Genomic DNA, 23,386 nt, shown 5'->3' with positions numbered 1-23,386 from the left:
ATTTATAAATTCATGCTTCCTGTCTATAATTATTTTATATTGACCCAATTTGTTACAAGAACAAAAGAGCACTCATTAGAATATACCCGGATTTAACTTTAGATTTCTACTTACCCAGCACTTGCTCTTTTAGTACACAGCTTCCGTCTTGTATTTTAACATCGAGTTGTGTTTGCTTATATTGGAGAAAACAATGCAACTGATGCAACAAATGATACACCAAACACTTTATTTTTTTTCCATGTAATTTGTAACCCATGCATTTCTGAAATACAGCATACCACTCATGACTGTACGATGTATGGAAGAGTTGTATTATGGTTCAAAAGACTTGTGTAAGTTACAGTAACTTATCTGAGGAGGGGGAAGGTATAGGAACTCAACAGGGGAAGGTTTTGGAGGTCAACATCATATCCAAACATCAAATTTTAAAGCACACTTAACTTGTCAGCCCTTGTTTTTTTTCACCACCTGACATTGATCTTTAATGTGAGATTTTTAAGCATTAATTCATTTTTTCCTCTTGAAATTCAAGTTAATTACTTGAGCAAAAGGACCACTGAAAAATCGCAATATGCTCAATCGGAAAATGTTCTTACTGACTACTCCTTCATCATGCTCATGCTATTTTAGAAAATCTTGGGAGTTATTTGATTTTCAATAGTCTTTTTTAAAAACAGGGTGGAATATTATGCCAAATGCATATTTTGTATTAACTTAAGGCTACAACTGTATGCTAAAACAAAAATCAGTAACATCTGCAATGTAAACATGTGAAAGTTTATCTGCAACTAGAACAGAGATCACAGCAGCAATCAACTGATTCCTCATAACTTATTCCCTTTCATTTAATATTAGAAAGCAATTTTATTTTATATAAAGGGTTATTTCTCCCCTGGAGTCATCTAACATCCAAATAATTTAACCAGAAGAATGGTGGGCTCAAATTTTACTTCTGGTCGGAAAGGCATCCAGAATATCTGGGTGTAGTTGGTGGGAGTGTTGGTTGATTTTAACAATTGGATCTTGTTAGCAAACTGCTTGACTATTTCCCAACTGTTAGTGAATGAGTGCCACGAATGAGTGTTACAGACACGAGAGGTACAAAGACAACGAGAACTGAAAGATTATCATTGGGTAATAGAAAGAAAGCTTCTAGTTGCAGAAAAAATACATCCATGTCAGAAACCAAAACACCTGGAAGCAAATTTTAAAATTTATAAGAGAATGATGATATAACTCTATTTAATGCCAACACTCTCGGGAAACTGCTTTTACTTTTTGACAGTTTGAATCTTTGAGGCTTCTTCAGGCCAGGTGTAAGAATCAATTAGAAACTCATCGTAGTCAGTGCTGTAAATCAGGGAACAGATTAAAGATTCTTTGTCTTCAGGCTCTGGGTACAAAGATGCCATACCATTTTGGAATGCATATTCAACAACCTGAAAAGAAAAAGGTGTCACAAAAGGTTCAGTCCTGCGGCAGGAATTGGGTCACAGTCATGCACTCCTTGAACCTTTTTCAAAACATCCTAAATCATTCCAATTGTGATCTGCAGCTTTTTGTATGTTTGCTTTCTATCAGTCATTCCTTTAACATTGATAGAAACACCCTATTTTAAATATACATTCTACATGTGTGGCAGCAGAAAACCCGTAATAAACACCTACTACACCTGTAGCACAAGGTAAACAAACCAGAACAGTTTTAAAAAAAAATTCAACACTGCAGATTCTGGAAATCGGAAATGAACTCAAACTGCTGGAAATACTTAACAGGTCAGAGAGAACCTTGTGAAGACAGAAGCAGAGTTAATGGGGGAAATATCCCAGGAGTGAGGAAAAGCAATTTGTGCCAGCGAGATATCGCTTCCAGATTTTCCACGCCCGTCGCCGTTGACATAACGAGGTTCCTGCCCACAAATGGAGACATTGTGGGCATTGCGGAGGCTGCCCCAATGTGGGCCTTGGGGGAGGGAAGTGGGGGCTCTGCTCCAATGTGGGCCTTGGGGGAGGGGGCTGCACCAATGTGGGCCTTGGGGGGGGGGGTGGAGAACGTCCCCAATGTGACCCTTGGGGGGAGGGGAAGCACTAATGTGGGCATTGGGGGGGGGGGGGGGGCGGGGGGGGGGGGGCTGTCCCAATGTGGGCCTTGAGGGGGGGCACCCTGACCTCTGTGGAGCCAGTCTTATCGGTCCCCACCCTGCCAGACTGATGCCATCAACTCCACCGACTCATTTTCTTTTCTCTCAGCTCCTGAAAATCTGCACTAAAACCTTGCTTGTGCAGCTGGAGAGCTACATGCTGGGTTTCATTCGCAGTCTGACACTGAATTAAATGGAAAAACTCCACCAAACGTATCCAGTTAATAACATTCCATCTACTGATTCTTTTGGTTTGCACAGGTGTTGTCTGACCAGAGTATTTCCAGCCTCTTCTGATCTTATTTCAGGCATTTTTTATAATGTGCAAGTAAAATAGATAAAACTAGAATTTTTACAGTTCTTTGGCTCCTGACGACCACCCACATCATCTACTTATTTGCCCAGTTCTCCTCCTTCACACCTTCCCTTCCAGGCCAAAAGCTTCACATGAGCACTCCAATGCTATTCCCCTGTCTATCCATTGCTAGGTCCATTGCTAGTCCCCCACCCCTCAACTCCAACCTGTTTGCCCAGCCTCACCACAGCTTCCCCCTCTCCTTACCAGCTGTCTGTTCACCATTACACACTGCCTCCTGCTGACCAACTGTCTGTTCACCATTACATACTGCTTCCTGCTGACCAGCTGTCTGTTCACCATTACATACTGCCTCCTGCTGACCAGCTGCCTGTTCAGCATTACACACCATCTGCTGCTGACCAGCTGCCTGATCACCATTACATACTGCTTCCTGCTGACCAGCTGCCTGATCACCATTACATACTGCTTCCTGCTGACCAGCTGTCTGTTCACCATTACACACCGCCTCCTGCTGACCAGCTGTCTGTTCACTATTACATACTGCTTCCTGCTGACCAGCTGTCTGTTCACCATTACACACCGCCTCCTGCTGACCAGCTGTCTGTTCACTATTACATACTGCCTCCTGCTGACCAGCTGTCTGTTCACCATTACACACTGCCTCCTGCTGACCAGCTGCCTGTTCACCATTACACACCATCTGCTGCTGACCAGCTGCCTGATCACTATTACATACTGCTTCCTGCTGACCAGCTGTCTGTTCACCATTACACACCGCCTCCTGCTGACCAGCTGTCTGTTCACTATTACATACTGCCTCCTGCTGACCAGCTGTCTGTTCACCATTACACACTGCCTCCTGCTGACCAGCTGCCTGTTCACCATTACACACCATCTGCTGCTGACCAGCTGCCTGATCACCATTACATACTGCCTCCTGCCGACCAGCAGTCTGTTCACCACAACACACCACCTCCTGCTGACCAACTGTCTGTTCACCATTACACACCGCCTCCTGCTGACCAACTGTCTGTTCAGCATTACATACTGCCTCCTGCTGACCAGCTATCTGTTCATCATTACACACCGCCTCCTGCTGACCAACTGTCTGTTCATCATTACATACTGCTTCCTGCTGACCAACTGTCTGTTTACCATTACACACCACCTCCTGCTGACCAGTTGCCTATTCACCATTACACACACACCTCCTGCTGACCAGCTGTCTGTTCACTATTACACACCGCCTCCTGCTGACCAGCTGCCTGTTCACCATTACACACCATCTGCTGCTGACCAGCTGCCTGATCACCATTACATACTGCCTCCTGCCGACCAGCAGTCTGTTCACCACAACACACCACCTCCTGCTGACCAACTGTCTGTTCACCATTACACACCGCCTCCTCTGACAAGCTGGCTGTTCACCATTACACACTGCCTCCTGCTGACCAGCTGCCTGTTCACCATTACACACCATCTGCTGCTGACCAGCTGCCTGATCACCATTACATACTGCCTCCTGCCGACCAGCAGTCTGTTCACCACAACACACCACCTCCTGCTGACCAACTGTCTGTTCACCATTACACACCGCCTCCTCTGACAAGCTGGCTGTTCACCATTACACACTGCCTCCTGCTGACCAGCTGCCTGTCCACCATTACACACCATCTGCTGCTGACCAGCTGCCTGTTCACCATTACACACCATCTGCTGCTGGCCAGCTGCCTGATCACCATTACACACTCACCTCCTGCTGACCAGCTGTCTGTTTACCATTACAGTCTCCTGCTGACTGCCTGCCTGTTCACCATTACATACCGCCTCCTGCTGACTGCCTGTTCACCATTACATACTGCCTCCTGCTGACCAGCTATCTGTTCACCATTACACACCATCTCCTGCTGACTGCCTGTTCACCATTACACACCGTCTCCTGCTGACCGGCTGCCTGTTCACCATTACACACCATCTGATGCTGACTACCTGTTCACCATTACATACCGCCTGCTGCTGACCAGCTGGCAGTTCACCATTACACACCACCCCCTGTTGACCAGCAGTCTGTTCACCATTACGCACCATCTGTTGCTGACTGCCTGCCTGTTCACCATTACATACCATCATGTTTGTGCACACTTGCACTTCATAAACATCGCAAAACCTTGTCTAGCAGTGGCAAAAAATCCCACTCTTTCACCTCCTTTGACCGTCTTCCTGTCCAATTAGCACTCTGAGGACTACTCTTTTGCTTACATGAAGAATTATTTTCTTCTTGCACCTGCACCCCCATCTCCACATCCCCCAATGCCCCTCCCCTGTCACCCCATTCTACGTATCACTCCAGCTCTGCCCCTCCCAATTTCTTATCCACTGACTGGGCTTCTTCACCCCTCACCAGGACGATACGGTGGCACAGTGGTTAGCACTGCTGCCTCACAGCCCAGGGTCCCAAGTGACGGTCTATGTGGAGTTTGTACTTTCTCCCGTGTCTACGTGGGTTTCCTCCGGATGCTCTGGTTTCCTCCCACAGTCCAACGATGTGCAGATTAGGTGGATTGGCCTATTTAAATTGTTCATTTTCTCCCTGCCATCCTTCTAATTCATAGAAAGGCTGAATAGCATAGCACATAGGAGGTCATTCGGCCCTTCGAGTCTGCACCAACTCTTTTCTGGTTAGTCCAACTCAACAGCTCTTTCCCTCCATCTCTTCCATTTTTTATCTTTCAAGTATTTATTCATCCCTTTTTAAAGCTACTGGATCTTTATCCACAGTCGTATCAGACAATGAATTCCAAATCCTAACCAGTCACTGCTGAAAGTTTTTATCCTCATGCTGCCCCAGATTTTGTTAGTCACCTCAAAAGCGTCCCTTTGGTCATTGACATTCAGCCACTGGAAATTATTACTCTATCTAAATCCGTCATGATTTAAAACACCTCTTTCAAATCATGTCTTCGGCTAGATAATGCTAATGCTACCTTCTCCAGTCTATCCATGTAACTTTGATCCCTCATCCCTGGAACCATTCTTGTTCTCTCCCTACAGCCTTTCTATATCCTCCTAAAATGTGATTACCAGAATGGAAGACTAATGTTTTTAAATGTTCAGTATTAGATCTTGTTTTACAAACATATCTATGAGCATACAAGTTAGGAGCATGAGTATGTCACTCAGGATTTCGGGCTTGCTCCACCATTCAATATTATGACTGATCTAATTGTGGCCTCAACTCCACATCCCGTCTACCCTTGATAACCTTTGACTCACTTCTCAGGAAGAATCTAACTCTGTCTTGAAAATATCCAATATCCCTGCCTCCACTGCTCTGGGAGATCCAAAGATTCATGACTTTCAGAGAAAAAGATTCTCATCTCCATCTGAAATGGAAGACCATTATTTTTAAACTGTGTCCCCTAGTTCTCGTCTCTTCCACAAGAGGAAACATTATTTCAGCACCTACCCTGTCAAATCCCCTCAGGATATTATGTTTCAACCAAAGAGTTTCCCAATCTTCTAAACTCCAACAGACACTGGCTGTTCCAGGATGAGCTATATATCGGGACACTGGTTCGATCCGGGGCCTTAGTGGGGAACTCCCCGGCAAGGCCGCACTTAGCCCCGTTTCCTGAGGACCTCCGCTTGCCGGAGCCATTTTTATGACAATCTCGCGACCCCTCAACATGACTCTCGAACGCCCCGAAAGCCCCAACTCAAGGGGGACCTCGGGGGCCCCACACACCCCACTGCATCCGCGCAGGCCTGAACTCCAGCACGAGTAAAATATCAGCCTGGCAGTCCCCCTGTCAGCTGACTTTGTCACCTGGGCACCTTGGCAGTGTCAGGCTGGCACCCAGGTGACACTTCAAGGGTGCCAGGCTGACAATGCCACCAGCAGTGCCAGGGTGCCATCCTACTCAGAGGGCAAGCACCTCGGCCTCTGACCCCCTGGGAGACCCTCAAGTGCTGTTCAGTCTGCTCCCTGTTTGTGAAGAGCAGCACTGAACAGTGAGGGGGTTAGATCCCAACACCTTGGGCACCTCTGAGGAATGCATATTAGAGTGAGACAAGCGGTTTCGCTCTGATATGCAAATTTGAAAAATATTGATCACGCCCAAAACGGTCAGGATTCATATCTAACACAATATCGCGAGGCGTGGCGAGCCAGGCAGAACCCGGAAGAGGGGTCTCCTGGCATCTATTGGCCATGCCGCACTACCTTTGTCTCTACTTAAAAGTCCATGTTCCCATATCCTTTAATTGTTAACCTGTCCCACCAACTTAAAAGATTTATGCACCAACAGCCCCAGCTCCTCCTGTTCTTAAACTCCCTTTTATACCTTGGGCTTCAATTTTGTCACTCACTCGCTGCTTCAACTTTAGCTTTTCCTGCTCCCCTTTCCTCACATTCTCCTCACGTTCTTTCTCCTACACCTTTCATTCTTCATCCTCCTTCCCCTCATCACTCTACCTCTGCCCGCTCCCTCCCCAATCTGGGTCCAATCACTCTTGCCTTTTCATTCTGATAGACCAGAATACTTTATCTTGAGTCGGCTTGTGCCTTTTATAGAAGTTATAAAATAATGCAACATTTGAAGAAAGCCCTCTCGTATGCACTGCTACTGACAATATTTTTCTGACAGAAATCTCTCAAAGTGCTGCTATTAATGTTTTAATCCAAAAAGCTTATATATAATAAATTGATTAATGTCATTACCTTTATAGCCACTGCTGAGGAAACAGTTCTGATGGTGCTAAGTGGAGGATATAAGCGACCCTCAGCCAAATGCTCCTCAAGTACTTGTGAAACTATTGTCTGGAAGGAGTGAAAGCACACAAGAAAGATCCAGGTTTTTGTATGTTATTAAAATCAAATACTCTTGCCAATAAGATCAATAAGAATGATTGTTTTTTTTACTAGTTTTACAAATTCATACAGATGCACCACAGCTGAGAAACAAATTGTGCAATCACAGTACCAACCTTCATTTCTGGTATTCCCCTCTCCATTTTTTAGAAACCAGTCTCACGTTAAACCAGCTTTAGTGCCCCAGACATCATCCTCTCGAGTTCTGTTACTCCTGTAGCCCCGATCAGCTTTTCCAGGTGCTACAAAATCTCAGAACTCCCCCATTCCCAAAGCACCGCCAGGCCTCAGCCCTTCAGCCCCCACTCCGAAGAACTGACATTGGCCATATTTTCCTGGAGCCAAGCCAGGCTCCAAACATCTCAGTTCATTTCACGTTGTCAAGCGTTCAATACCTCCCATCCCTGCACCAACTCTGCCTGCGCCATCCTATGTGCTGCCTCAAACACAATGCCCAATTTCCCTACCAGCCTCAGCCCCAATTTCATCAATTTTCAGAATGAACTATTGAATAAGTTTCTTTTCTCCTGCCAAGGTCAATATAATGTGAAAAAAAACAAGGAGTTTCTTTCACTGTACCCTACAGATCATCAGTGAAACTCCATCACAATGACCAATCACATTTAAAGTCACAGTAATATAGCAAGGGAAGTTTATTGGATACTTGTTTGTTTTCAGATACCCTGAACATTACCCATTCACTAATCCTATCCTGGGCACGTTCCCCGATCCCTGAAGCCGTCATCCACTTCTATGCTCTCAACGAGACCTTGATGCATTTAAATTTTTCCAAGACCCCAATGAGATAATAGTATATTGACAACGCTTATTTTCAAACAGAAAGACTTTTAAAAACAACAAAGAATGACTTCTGATGGCGGCCATGGAGTGAGCAGTCGCACATTTGGTAGCTCCCACTCAAGGTGGATTTTTTTCAGTCCTTTCCCAGTCTGAGGGGTGGATGTGGTCAACGGGGCCAGCTGGTGGACGTCTTAAATAAAAAGTTCAGCCAGCAGAGGAGGGAAGCCCAGGACCTGGCCAATGTGGTCGAGCATCTAAAAGCAGGGATTGACCAAGTGGAGCAGAGGCTGGAGTCCCAGGGCCAGGCAATCCAGAAAGTGGAGGTGGTGGTGGGGGAGCATGAGGAACAGTTTGCCTCGTTGGTGGCCGAGGTGGGAGTGATGCGAGAGACCCAAAAGAGGCTGATGAAAAAGGTGGAATATCTGGAGAACCAACCCAGAAGGCAAAACCTGTGGATCATGGGATGCCTGAAGGCATCGAAGGAGCAGAGGTTGGAAAAGCTGATGGGTGAGGGGGGTCGAGCGCACAGGGCCCTGATGAGGAGGCCATAGGGGGGGCGAGCAGCCGAGGGCGATGGTGGTGCAGTTGCGTCGCTTCTTGGACAAAGAAAAGATTCTTCGGTGGGCGAGGCAGACGAGGAAGTGCACCTGAGAGGGGAACGAGCTGCGGGTGTACCAAGACCTGAGCGCAAAACTGGCGAAGAGGAGGGCCGGGTTTAATCGGGTCAAGGCTGCCCTCTTCAAGAAGGGGGTGAGGTTTGGAGTGCTGTATCCGGCCAGCCTCTGGGTAACTTTCCAGAATCGAGAATACTATTATGGTACTCCAGAGAAAGCGATGGAGATTTTGAGAGACAATGGACTGGCAGGAGAAGGAGGACATTGAACTTTGGAAGTGGTGTGAGGAGGTGTTTCTTTTGGTGGTTGTTGGAGAGCTTTTTCTCCTCTGAAATGTTTTGTTGGGCTTGGTGGCGGGGTCCTTGGGAGCATCAAGGGTGAGTGCAGCTGTTTTTCTGTTTCTTTGCTTCTTTAGGAGTGTGGTGGAGGGGGGGGGGGGGTGAATAAGGGTGGGGTAGGAGGTTTGGAGGACTTGGGCAAGGGCTGACAGGCTGGCTCGAAGGGCTAGTTAGCGGGTGGTCAGGTGGTTGTTGCAGTGGAGGGGGATGGGGCTGTTCTTTCATTTTGGGGGGGGGGGAGGGGGGATGTCTACACGGGTGCAGTTGGTGTGGCGCAGCTGAAATGGGAATGATGATGGTGGACATCCAAGCGTGGGCCTGGAGGGTCGCGTGAAGCGGGCTGGCCCAAAAAGGGATGAGGTTGATCGACAGAGGAGGGGGGCGTGGAGCTCCCCAAACCAGGCTGATCATATGGAAAGTGAGGAGGCTGAATGGGCCGGACAAATGGTCAGGTGTGTTCGCGCACCTAAGGAGGCTGAAGGCGGACGTGGCTTTTCTACAAGAGACCCATTTAAAGATATGGGATCAGACATCAGACAAGGCTGAGGAAAGGATGGGTAGGCCAATTGTTCCACTCAGGATGGGATATGAAGACGAGGGGAGTGCCGGTGTTGGCGAACAATTGGGTGGCGTTCCAGGTGGGGACCATGTGGATGATTTTGGGGGGAGGGGGGTCTGTGATGGTGAGTGGGAAGCTGGAGGTGATGCAGATGGCCCTGGTAAATGTTTATGCCCCAAACTGGAGTTTATGAGGTGGGTGCTGGGGAAGATTCCCGAGCTGGACTCACACTGGGAGGCGGATTTTACATAGCCAAGTTTGGATTGGTCAAGCCAAAGGTCGGGGAATGTGTCGGCGGTGGCAAAGGAGCTGAAGGGGCATATGGAGCATATGGGGGGTGGGGGTGGAGCCATGGAGGTTTGGGAGGCCAAGAGCAAAGGAATTTGTGCATTTTTCCCATGTGCACAGGGTGTACTCCCGCATTGACTTTTTTGTGGTGGAAAAGGCGTTGCTTGGGGGGTGGTTTGGACTCGGTGAGGATGAATGGGGATTTTAAGGAATTCTATAGGTTACATAAATCAGAGCCCCCAAGCCTGAGGAGAGGGAATGCGGCGATTTCTGGAGAGGTTGCAGGCCCCAAGGTGGAAGAGGACCATGTGGAGGGGCTGGGGACACCCACTGGACTGGTGGAGGCGATGGAGAGTATGAGGGCGATATAGGCAGGGAAGGCCTTGGGCCCAGATGGGTTCCCGGTAGAATTAAAAAAGAATTTTCGGACGATCTGGGGTCCCTGCTGGTAAGAACGTATAATGAGGCGAGATAGAAGGGGGAGCTTCCTCCTACATTATCGTAGGCTTTGATATCCTTAATTTTGGATAAGGATCAGGACCCGGAGCAGTGTGGCAAGCGGATTGAGGACTGTGTGCTGGGGTGATAGGGGAAGACCAGGCGGGGTTTGTAAAGGGGAGCCATCTGTTGGAGAACGTTCGACGTATATTGAACAGGAAAACGATCTCTCGGAGAGACAAAATGTGGAGGTGGCAGTTGCTATGGACATGGAGAAGGCCTTTGATCGGGTAGAATGGGAATATCAGTGGGAAGTACTCGGACCGTTCAGATTCGGGCAGGGGTTTGTGGATTGGGTCCGGTTGCTATATAGGGCACCGGTAGCGAGTGTAAAGACGCAGCGATGCCCACTCTCCCCATTGCTTTTTGCCTTGGCGATAGAGCCACTGGCAATGGCGCTTAGAGTGTCAATGAGTTGGAAAGGGATGGGGGGGTGGGGGGGTGGGGAGTGGAGTGGAGCACAGGGTCTCACTATATGCGGACGATCTACTGCTTTACATATTGGATCCACTGGGAGGTATTAAGGGGATCATGAGCATTTTAGAGGAGCTCGGCCGGGGGAAGGAGAGGAGCTTGGGCGAGCTACCGTTTAAGGTGGTGGGGGTGAGCCTTAAGTATTTGAGCAGCCAAATGGCGTGGGGATGGGACCAACTACACAAATTGAATTTGGCGTTGTTGGTGGAGTAGGTGAGGGGGATTTTAAGAGATGGGATGTGTTCCTGTTGTCGCTGGTGGGGAGGGTGCAAACTGTGAAAATGATAGTACTCCTGAGTTCTTATTTGTTTTCCAGGACCTTCTAATCTTTATTCCAAAGGCCTTATTCAATAATATGAATGCTTTGATTTTGGGGTTTGTGTGGGTGGGGAAATTCTCACAGGTAAAGAAGGGGGCTGGCCTTGCTATATATAATGAACTATTACTGGGCAGCGAATATAGCATGTTAGGAAGTGGGTAGTGGGGTAGGGGTCGGTGTGGGAGTGGATGGAAGCAGCATCTTGTAAGCACACAAGCTTTGGGGCACTGTTGACGGCGCCTCTGCCATTCTCGCCGGACAGATACTCCACGAGCCCGGTGGTGGGGCAGTCCTGAGGGTGTGGGGACAGTGGCAGCAGCATTTGAGGTTGGAGGTTGCCTCTGTGGGAATCATAGATTTGCATCAATGCGGTTGGGCGTGGGGTTTCAGGAGTGGCGGTGGGCAGGGATCAAACGGTTGGGGACAGCTTTTAGAGTCTAGATGAATTGGAAGAGGAGTATGAGCTGTCCAGCGGGAATGAGTTCCAGTACTTACAGGTGTGGGATTATGTTCGGAAGCAGGTGCCATCCTTTCCCGACCTATCGCCTCCCCCTGGGCTGCAGGACCAGGTGGTGTCGAAAGCAGAAGTTGGCGAGGGTAGGGAGTCGGAGATTTATAAGGAGTTAATGGGCTGGGAGGGAGCCCCGATAGATGTCAAACGGAAGTGAGAGGGGTTGGGGCGGAAAATGGAGGCTGGGCTGTGGGAGGAGGCTTTGAGGAGAGTGAATGCATCCTCTTTGTGGGCTAGGCTTAGCCTTATTAAATTCAAATTAATCCACAGGGCGCATATGACGGTGGCCAAAATGAGTAGGTTCTTTGAGGGGATGGAAGACAGTTGTTGACGGTGCGCGGGCATGCCCGCGAACCATGTTCACATGCTTTGGGCATGCCCGAAGCTGAATGGGTTCTGGCAGGGGTTCGCAGACGTAATTCCGAGGTGCTGAAGGTGAAGGTTGCCCTGAGAGTAGAAGTGCCGATTTTTGGTGTGTCGAAGACCTAGGAGTCCAGGGGGCGAGAGAGGCCGATACTTTGGCCTTTGCCTCCCTGGTAGCCCAGAGATGGATTTTGTTGGAGTGGAGGGACTCGGGGTCACCGAAGCCGGGGGGGTGGGCGAGCAACCTTGTGGAATTCCTTAGGCTCGAAAAATCCGGGAGGGGTTTTCCCATAGATGGAAACCGTTTATCGACTTCTTCAAGGATAGTTACAACGTCAGCAGTGGCGGGGGTGGGGGGGGTCAGGGGTTAAAATGGGGAAGGCAGGGTGGGTGAAAGGGAATGGCAAGGTGGGTGGGGCAGTGGAGATATATATATATATTTATATATAAGTTATTTATAAATAAATGCCTTAATAAAAAACATGGTTAAATTCAATAAAAATACTTTAAAAAAAAATCAAAAGTGAACGGGAGGGTGAACGTGCACAATCACCATCACGAGATAACAGGTACTGAGAAAACTATTAGACCCAATAGCTGGCAAATTCCCAGGACCAGGTTGTCTGCATCGTAGGGTCTTAAAAGTAGCAACAGAGATCAGATGCATTGGTTATAATCTTCCAAAATTCCTTCAGATTCTGGAAAGGTTCCAGAGAATTAGAAAATATCAAATATAACACCTGTATTCAAAAAAGAGGGAGGAAGAAAGCAGGAAACTACAAGCCAGTTAGCCTAACATCTGTCATAGAATGCATTAAGGCAGTTACAATGGGAATTAGAAAATCACTTGATCAGGCAGAGGCAGCATAGCTTTGTGAAAGGGAAATCATGTTTAACTAATTTAATCCAGATTTTTGAGGAATTAAGAAGTACGGTGGATAAAGACGAACCTGCAGATGTGGTGTACTGAGATTTCCGAAAGGCATTTAACACATGCCACATCAAAGGTTGCCATATAATACACGAGAACATGGTGCAGAAGGAAACATATTAACACACATAAAGGATTGGTTAGCTCTAACAGGAAACAGAGTAGAGGTAAATGGGTCTTTTTCAGGTTGGAAAGCTGTAACTAATAGAGTGCCAACGGCATCAGTGCTGGGACCTGACCAATTTGCAATCTGCATCAATAATTTGGCATGGTCACTAAATATGCCAATTGCAGAAAGATGAAGAGGAGTAGAGAATCTGCAAAAGGATCTGGACAGGTCAAGTGAGTGCCCAAAAGTTTAACAGACAAGTGTGAATAATTTAACAGACAATGTGGAAAATGTGAACCTGTCCATTTTGGCAGGAAGAATGGAAATTTTTATCGAGAGAGATTGCAGTACTTGGTGGTATGGAGGGATCTGGGCATTCTCCTACATGAGTTACAAAGAGTTAGTATGCGGGTACAATAAATGTTTAAGGCGGCAAATAGAATTTTGGTGTTTATTGCAAGGGAGAAGGAATATAAAAGTAGGACGTTGGTAAGACCACATCAGGATAATTATGCAACGTTTTAGTCTCTTAAACTTTAGAAGCAGTACTGATAACGTTCATTTGACTCATTCTTTGGATGAAGGGATTATCCTATAAAGAAAGGTTGAACAGTTGGGTCTATACCCATTGAAATTTAGAAGGTTGAGATATGATCTTATTGAAACATACGAGGGGCGGGATTCTCCCATTCGGCGGCAGAGTGTCCACGTCGTCGGAAGCGTGAACGGGCTGTTGGGAGTATCGATTCTGGCCCATACAGGGGGCCAGCACACCACTGGAGCTGAGCACGCCGCTCCAGCCTCCCATCCCGGCGCGAACTGTGCGCTGCGGGATCCACGCATGTGCAGTGGCGCCGGCGCCAACCCGCGCATGCGTGGTGGCCTCCCTCAATGCGCCAGCCCCGACGCGACGTGGCGCGGGAGTTCAGGGGCCGGCGCGGAAGAAAATAGGCCCGGGGAGCGAGAGGCCGGCCCGCCAATCGGTGGGCCCCTGATCGCGGGCCAGGCCCCATCGGAGCCCCCCGCCGGGGTCGGAGACCCCCTCCCCCCACCACAGGCTGCCCCCCCCGACCCTGCGCGCAGTGTTCCTGCCGGCAGCAACCAGGTATGGAGGGCGCTGGCGGGACTGTGCCTTTTTAGAGCTGCCGCTCGGCCTATCTGGGCCGGAGAATCGGCAGACCGGCCGCGTACAGTGGCCGGCATCCGGCGCCACGCCAAACGCGCCAACGCCAATGGCACCGATTCACCGGCGTCGGGGAGGCGTGGCCCGGTTGCGGGGATTCTCCCGGCCCCGGGCTGGGAGAATCCCGCCCAAGATGCTTGGTAGAGTAACCATTGGGAGGGCACTTACACGAGGGAAATATTAGAACTAGGAGATATAGTTTAAGAATAAGAGGGCTCCCTTTTAAGACTATAATGAGGAGAATCTTTAATCTCTCAGACGGTTGTTAGTATGCGTAATTGTCTTCCCCAGAAAATTGTAGAGGCTGGGTCATGGACGGTGGCACTACCACCGTACAATTTGGACAATGTTTGGATAGACAAGTGAAGCCAAGGGTTAGGGGGAGCACACAGGAAAGTGGAGTTGAGATCACACCAGATAGGCCATGATCTTCTTGAATGGTGGAGCAGGCTCAAAGGGCCGAATAGCCTACTCTCCATCCTAAGTCTTATGTTCCTAATAGGGACCACAACAAAGGATAAGTAAACAGATGGCAAATCTAATATTCAAGAAATGGCTGGAGAAGACAGGAAAATGTAAAATACTTTACTGTGTTTCCAAAATTATTAAAAAACAATGTCAAAATAAAAATTTGCATCAGAGCATCTTTGTTGAAATTGCTTTTATCCAAATTTCAGCAGACGAAAATGTGCTGAAAACACAATATTTACTGAATAATGCATTAAAATGTTAGAAGGACAAACGTGTTAATAATGCAATAGAGAATGTGGAAATTACACAATTTTTGAACACACACTACAATAATAATCTTTATTGATGTCACAAATAAGCTTACATTAACACTGCAATGAAGTTACTGTGAAAAGCCCCTAGTCATCACATTCCGGCGCCTGTTTGGGTACACAGAGGGAGAATTCAAAATGTCCAAATTACCTAACAGCATATCTTTCGAGACTTGTGGGAGGAAACTGGAGCACCCAGGGGAAACCCACGCAGACACGGGGAGAACGTGCAGACTCCACACAGTGACCCAAGCCGGGAATCAAACCTGGGACCCTGGAGCTGTGAAGCAACAGTGCTGCCCACTGTGCTCATTAGAAGATCTACTTACTTACCATACCACTGTCCAGTGGATTGTATTGTTCAACAGATTGCTAGGGAAGTCGGAGGGGTGTAAATGTCTGACCTACATGTGACTCCAGACCACAAATCCACAGAAATGTGGTTGACTCTTAAATGCCTTCTGAAATGGCCTGGCATGCTCCTCAGTTGTATTCAACCATTACAAAGGAAACAAAAAGGAATGAAACCGGATGGACCACCCGGCATCGGCCAGGCACTGGAAAAGACAATGCCAAACCCAGCCCTGCAACATTGCAAAGTCCTCCACATTTGGGGGCTTGTGCCAGAATTGGGGGAACTGTCTCAGACTAGTCAAGCAACAGCCTGACATAGTCAGACTCACAGAATCATATCTGAATCATAACGCCCAGACACCACCATCACAATTCCTGGGTACGTCCTGTATCACTGGCAGGACAGATCCAGCAGAGCTGGCGGCACCGTGGTATACAGTGGGGAGGGAGTTGGCTGGGAGTCGAGATCAATGACTCTGGACTCCATGAGGTTTCATGACCTCAGGTCAAACATGGTCAAGGAAACATCCTGCTAATTACCACGTAACGTCACCCCTCAGTTGATGAATCAGTACTCCTCCATGTTGAATATAACTTGGAGGAAGTATCAAAGAACAAAGGCCCTCCAAGCCTGTGCCGACCATGCTGCCTGTCTAAACTAAAATCTTCTACACTTCCTGGGTCCGTATCCCTCTATTCTCATCCTATTCATGTATTTGTCAAGATGCCCCTTAAATGTCACTATCGTCCCTGCTTCCACCACCTCCTCTGGCAGCGAGTTCCAGGCACCCACTACCCTCTGTGTAAAAAAACTTGCCTCGTACATCTCCTCTAAACCTTGCCCCTCGCACCTTAAACCTATGCCCCCTAGTAATTGACCCCTCTACCCTGGGAAAAAGCCTCTGACTATCCACTCTGTCTATGCCCCTCGTAATTTTGTAGACCTCTATCAGGACACCCCTCAACCTCCGTCGTTCCAGTGAGAACAAACCGAGTTTATTCAACCTCTCCTCATAGTTAATGCCCTCCATACCAGGCAACATTCTGGTAAATCTCTTCTGCACCCTCTCTAAAGCCTCCACATCCTTCTGGTAGTGTGGCGACCAGAATTGAACACTATACTCCAAGTGTGGCCTAACTAAGGTTCTATACAGCTGCAACATGACTTGCCAATTCTTATACTCAATGCCCCGGCCAATGAAGGCAAGCATGCCGTATGCCTTCTTGACTACCTTCTCCACCTGTGTTGCCTCTTTCAGTGACCTGTGGATCTGTACACCTAGATCTCTCTGACTGTGAATACTCTTGCGGGTTCTACCATTCACTGTATATTCCCTACCTGCATTAGACCTTCCAAAATGCATTAACTCACATTTGTCTGGATTAAACTCCATCTGCCATCTCTCCGCCCAAGTCTCCAAACGATCTAAATCCTGCTGTATCCTCTGACAGTCCTCATCGCTATCCGCAATTCCACCAACCTTTGTGTCGTCTGCAAACTTACTAATCAGACCAGTTACATTTTCTTCCAAATCATTTATATATTACACGAACAGCAAAGGTCCCAGCACTGATCCCTGCGGAACACCCTTCCATTGCTACTCTCTGCCTTCTATGCCCTAGCTGGCAAGATGTATCCATCTCTGTATCCATTCTTTGGATTCTGTATCCAGTTCTGTATCCATCTTGCCAGCTCACCCCTGATCCTGTGTGACTTCACCTTTTGTACCAATCTGCCATGAGGGACCTTGTCAAAGGCCTTACTGAAGTCCATATAGACAACATCCACTGCCCTACCTGCATTAATCATCTTTGTGACCACTTCGAAAAACTCTATCAAGTTAGTGAGACACGACCTCCCCTTCACAAAACCGTGCTGCCTCTCGCTAATACGTCCATTGCTTCCAAATCGACAAAAGAAGGTGGCAAGGTAGCAAAATGTACTCTGGGTGGGGATTTCAATATCCATCACCAGAGGTAACTCAGTCGTACCACCACAGACCGAGCCGGCCGAATCCTAAAGGACATAGCTACTAAATTGGGCCTGCAGCAGGTGGTTAAGGAACAACAACACGGAAAAGCATACTTGACTTCATGCTCACCAACCTGATAGCCGCAGATGCAGCTGTCCATGAAAGTATCAATAGGAGTGACCACCGTGCAGACCACGTGGAGGCAAAGTCCCATCTTCACATTGAGAATATCCACCATTGTATTGAGTACCACTATACAAAATGGACTCAACTCTGAACATGTCTAGCAACTCAAGACTGGGCATCCATGAGGCGCTGTGGGCTATCAACAGCAGCACAATTGTACTCAATCAGAATCTGTAATCTCATAGCCCAGCATATCCCCCACTCTGCGTGGGTTTCCTCCGGGTGCTCTTGTTTCCTCCCACAGTCCAAAGATGTGCAGGCTAGGTGGATTGGCCATGCTAAATTGCGCTTAGAGTCCAAAAAGGTCAGTTGGGGTTACTGGGTTAGAAATGTGGGCTTAAATAGGGTGCTCTTTCCAAGTGCCGGTGCAGACTCGATGGGCCAAATGGCTTCCTTCTGCACTGTAAATTCTATGAGTCTAACCAAGTCAGGAGCTCAACCATAGTTCAATGAAGTCTGAAGGAAGACATGCCCGCAGCAGCATCAGGAATACCTAAAAATGAGGTGTCAACCCAGTGAAGCTACAAACAGGACTACTTGCATGCCAAACAGCATAAGCAGCAAGTCATCGAAAGAACTAAAAAATTCCACAACCAATGGATCAGATCAGGCATAAATGGTGGTGGACAATTAAACAACTCACTGGAGGAGGAGGCTCCACAAATATTCCCATTCTTAATGGTGGAGGAGTTCTGATTACCAGTGCAAAAGATAAGACTGAATCATCCAGAACAATCTTCGACCAGAAGTGCCGTCTGGATGATCCATCTCGGCCTTCTCTAGAGTTTCCCCAGCATTACAGGTGCCAGTCTTCAGCCAATTCAATTCGGTCCATGTGATATCCATGTGATAGGCGGCATGGTAGGTATTGCAGTGGTTAGCACGGTTGCTTCACAGTGCCAGGTTCCCAGGTTCGATTCCTGGCTTGGGTCACTGTCTGTGCGGAGTTTCATGCTCTCTCCAAGTCTACGTGGACTTTCTTCGGGTGCTCCGGTTTCCTCCCCCAGGTCCCGAAAGATGCGCTGTTAGGTGAATTGGACATTCTGAACTCTCCCTCAGTGTACCCGAACAGACGCCAAAATGTGGCGACTAGAGGTTTTTCACAGTAACTTAATTGCAGAGTTAATGTAAGACTACTTGTGACAATTAAGATTATTATAAAGATTATAAAGAAATGGCTGAAGGTACTGGTTACTGCAAAGTCCCTGACAATATTCTGGCAATAGTCCTGAAGGGTTGTGCTACAGATCTTGCCATGCCCCTAGCCAAGCTGTTCCAGTGCAGCTACAACACTGGCATTTACCCAACAATGTGGAAAATTTCCCAAGTATGTCCTATAAACAAGAAATAGGACAAATCCAACCTGGCTAATTTCCGCCCAGTCTGCTCTCGATCAGCATGATGGAAGTGATCATTAACAGTGCTATCAACCAGCACATACTCTGCAGTAACCTGCTCACGGATGTTCAGTTTGGATTCTGCCACGGTCATTCAGCTCCTGACCTCATTACAGCCTTAGTTCAAATATGGACAAAAGAGCGGAATGCCAGAGGTGAGAGTAACTGCCATGGTCGTCAAGGCAGCATTTGACAGAGGATGGCATCAAGGAGCCCTAGCTAAATTGGAGTCAATGAGAATCGGGGTATAACCTCTCCACTCGTTGGAGTCATACCTGACACAAAGGTCAATCAGCTCAGCTCCAAGATATTACTGTCTTGGAACTGAGCTAAGATAGCGCCGGCAATGCGTGGCACCGAGACCAACACTGCTAAGGTAGCAACCGCAGTGGAGAGCCTAGTGCACGAGTGGAAGTATCCAAAGCGTGGCTCAGTCAATGACAGCCATGGCTGAGCGCCTCGTCAGCATGTCCAACTCGCTGGGGTTGTGTCCCCAGTCGGACCTTTATGAGGCACTGCGGAGCATATCCCATTTTCAAGTGGGCATTGCCGTCGCACTCCAGAGCATGTCGCAGTCGCAGGTGGGCATTGCCGGGCGTTCAAGAGCATGCCCCAGTCACTAAAGAGCATCACCGAGACATTGACACCATGCTGCAGACATTGACACCATTCTGCTGGGCTGGCAGAGGGCATCGAGAACATGCTGCAGACATTGGTGAGCCGCCAGGGCTTGAAGAGCCAGATAATAATAATAATAATAATAATAATAATAATAATAATAATAATAATAATAATAATCGCTTATTGTCACAAGTAGGCTTCAATGAAGTTACTGTGAAAAGCCCATAGTCGCCACATTCCGGCACCTGTTCGGGGAGGCCGGTACAGATGACGCAGGGGCAGCTGCCCCTCTGTCCCGAGTGACACCCAGGGCCATATGGGCACCGACCAGGAGGAGGGGGTGTTGGGTGCCAACCCGGAGCCACCCTACAGAGTAGAGATGACAGCCACCTGCATCACCGAGTTCTCCCCCCCCTACAATGGCACGTCTCGTAGTCAGCAGTCAGAAAAGGGTGGCACGGTGAGGCAAGTGGCGCCGGCAAGTGGGCTAGGGCCCTCCGAACATCAGGGCCCCAGAGGACACCAGCCATGGACATTGAAGACCACGGGGCACAGTAAGCAGCAGAGTGCCTCCGCCACTGAAGTGCATCCTGGGGACGCATCTGGATGCAGCGGTAGAGCACAGAAGGTTAAGCAGGTCAAGGAGCACTTAGAGGGCATGGGGGGAGAAAGCACGTGGTGAGGGGGGGGGGGGGGGACAGGAAGGGTGGACAGCACCATTGGGGGCTCGGGGCAGTTGGGGGACCCATATGTAGAACATTTAAACCATTGCACTAGAGAAATATGACGCCTCTGGCACTTTCTTCTCCAATGAGGGCCGACCACCAATCTCCTGCTCCAGCGCCTGGGCATGGTGGTTCTGGATTCCTCCCCCCCACCCCACTCCCCTCCCGCCCCAGGCACACCACATGCAGGTGATCGATGTGAGTGAGTACTCAGCAGACAGGCAGGAGTCAAACTTTGGCTCAACTCCCAATGGTTTATCATCACCCTCCTGCCATCAACAGTGACCCGTTCACAACGTCAACACTCAACACAGTCCCATCACCCTGGGGTGATATCACACAGATCCTGGGAAGGGGAGGATGAGTGGGAGATGGACAAAGCCATGTCTGATGTGAAGCGGGCGAGATGAGGGCCTCTCTGGCCCTTCGGGTTTGCCAGACCTTCGCCACTGACACCTGTCCTCCATCCTCCGGCTGGTCCTGCGTGTCCTCCGTGGGCTTGTTGTTCAGCCCCTCCTGGTCTGGCACCTCCTCATCCTCCTCCTCATTGGTGGTGGCCGCATGTTCATCCCCCTCCACCATGTCGTCATGCTGCTGTGCAGGGTTGTGGCACAGTAGACCACCACAAAGCGGGCGGCCCTCTGGGAGGTGTACTGTGGTGCACCACCAGAGCAGGTGATGCATCGGAAACGCATTTTGAGGACTCCGATGCACCGGTCAATGACAGCCCGGGTGGCCACATGAGCCCGTTGTATCTCGTCCCCGCATTGGTAACCATCCTTCATACTGGATGGTTACCAATTACTGCGGTTGCTGGAATCTGAAGCGAAAGAGAAAATGCTGGAAAATCTCAGCAGGTCTGGCAGCATCTGTAGGGAGAGAAAAGAGTGAACGTTTCGAGTCCGATGACTCTTTTTTGACAAAGAGTCATCGGACTCGAAATGTTCGCTCTTTTCTCTCCCTACAGATGCTGCCAGACCTGCTGAGATTTTCCAGCATTTTCTCTTTTGTTTCAGCCTTCATACTGGCGTCATTAGCCAGGGCCTCAGTCGGTATGCCTCATATCCCAAGAGCCAACCAGCCATCCTGGGCTGGTCCTCGAAGAGGCCAGAGATGACTAACTGCCCCCGGATGTAACTGTTGTGCACACTCTGTGGGAAGCGTGCACTGTGCATGATCTTCGTTTGGTGATCGCACACGAGCTGCATTTAGGGAATTCCTGTTGATGTAGGGCCTCCGCTGACGGCCCGGTGGCATGCAAGGTGACATACATGCCATAAATTACCCCCTGGACCTGGGGCATCCCTTTGAAGGCAGAGAATGCTGCTGCCCAGGCATCTTGTTGGGCCTGGTCCATGTCAAAGTTTATATGATTTGCTGCTGGGAAAACAGGGAATCCGTGGCCTCACGGATGCACTTGTGTAGTGTAGCTTGCGAAATGTCACACAAGTGCCCGCTGGAGTCCTGGAATGATCCTGAGGCTTACAAGTTCATGGCTGCAGTGACCTTGATGGCCACCGGGAGCGGGTATGCTCCTCCTCCACAAGATGCCAAGCCCGCGAGGACATGGCACAGGTGCAGACCGGTCAGGAGTGTATTTTTCTAGTTTAATTACCTATAAAACATTATATTGTGGCCAGAACTCATTTCATCCTGAAAATATACTTAAAAGTACAGCAATTAAGTAAAATCTGGACTAAACTGCGAGCATTGTTTTTGCAATTATTTGCTGATTATTTGAATTGTTTGCTTCAATAATTATCTGCCACTAAAGGGCAGAGGAAAGCTGCAGGTGCTACACTGCAAACTGGAAGAAGAAATATTAAACTGCCTCTCTGTGCAAATTAGGTCTAAAAATCTGAAGGTTGTTTACAGCAATTGATATGTTAGCACAATGTTCTGATTATAATCATCAATCATGAACCACATTCAACTAAAGCAGTTATTGTGATCATTTCTCTGAAAGGGAAAACGATACCTGTAGCCCATCATCTTAACAAAACTGCTCTACAAAAAGTGACTTATAGTTGCCAAGTATCTGAAAGCTCATACTGCAGGACTTATAACGAAGGCAAAGAGAAGTTAACATGTACAATCTGCACAACACATCTCATAGGCCTGAATTTTCAGGATGACGAGTGTTTGGTGCTGGCCATCCAGAGTCGGTAGCAAATGCATCTCTGCCCACTTGGACAGGCCCACTGCCATTTTACACTCTACTGAGCATTGATTGACACCAGACGGGACTTCTTTCCACACTTGGAAGGATGTCCTGCCTTGGAGAGCGCTGTCGGCCAGCTCTCCAGCCTATCCAGTCACAGTGCAGCAGTGGCCGGAAGAGGAAGTGCAGCGTACCTGAGACCAAGTCCTGGGAGTAATAGAGTCATAGATGTTTACAGCATGGAAACAGGCCCTTCGGCCCAGCTTGTCAATGCAGCCCAGGTTCTCTCACAAAGCTAGTCCCACTTGTCCGCATTTGGATAAGTCTCTCAATACTCACCCTGCCCATGCAACTGTCTAACTTTTTTAAAGGAAAAATTGTATCCGCCTCTAGCACTGCCTCTGACAGCCTGTTCCAGATGCTCACCACCCTCTGTGAAGAAATTTCCCCTCTGGTCATTTTTGTATCTCTCCCCTCCCACCTTAAACCTATGCCCTCTAGTTCTAAACTCCTCTACCTTTGAGAAAAGATGTTGACCATCTACCTCATCTATGCTCCTCATTATTTTATAGACCTCCTAAGATCACCCCTAAGCCGCCTACGCTACAGGGAAAAAAGTCCCAGCCTATCCAGCCGCTCCTTATAACTCAGACCATCAAGTCCTGGTAGCATCCTCGTAAATCTCTTCTGCACTCTTTGTAGTTTAACAATATCCTTCCTATAATAGTGTAACCAGAACTGAACACAGTATTCCACGTGTGGTGTTACCAATGTCTTGTACAACTTCAACAAGACGTCCCAACTCCTATATTCAATATTCTGACCAATAAAACCTAGCATGCTGAATTCCACCCTGTCCACCTGCGA

The 23,386-nt window shown here is 48.4% G+C and overlaps 1 protein-coding gene across 4 annotated transcripts in view; it reads right to left on the bottom strand.

The window, feature by feature from the left end:
• Positions 1-212: 212 nt before the first annotated feature.
• Positions 213-23,386, bottom strand: part of LOC140410879 (NADP-dependent malic enzyme-like) — a 955,016-nt gene continuing 931,842 nt past the window's right edge. For all 4 annotated transcript variants that reach the window (XM_072499644.1, XM_072499640.1, XM_072499642.1 and 1 more), the window contains 2 exons: positions 7,183-7,281; positions 213-1,442 (listed from right to left, as the gene is read on the bottom strand). In XM_072499644.1, coding sequence (XP_072355745.1) covers positions 1,275-1,442; positions 7,183-7,281 — 267 coding nt within the window. In that variant the 3' untranslated portion in view covers positions 213-1,274. The remainder of the gene's footprint in view (positions 1,443-7,182; positions 7,282-23,386) is intronic.

Source organism: Scyliorhinus torazame, chromosome 4, assembly GCF_047496885.1.
Source record: "Scyliorhinus torazame isolate Kashiwa2021f chromosome 4, sScyTor2.1, whole genome shotgun sequence".
In the NCBI taxonomy this organism is placed as follows: Eukaryota; Metazoa; Chordata; class Chondrichthyes; order Carcharhiniformes; family Scyliorhinidae; genus Scyliorhinus; species Scyliorhinus torazame.
Note: the sequence above shows the minus strand (reverse complement) of the source record. Positions and strands in the feature narration are given on the sequence as shown.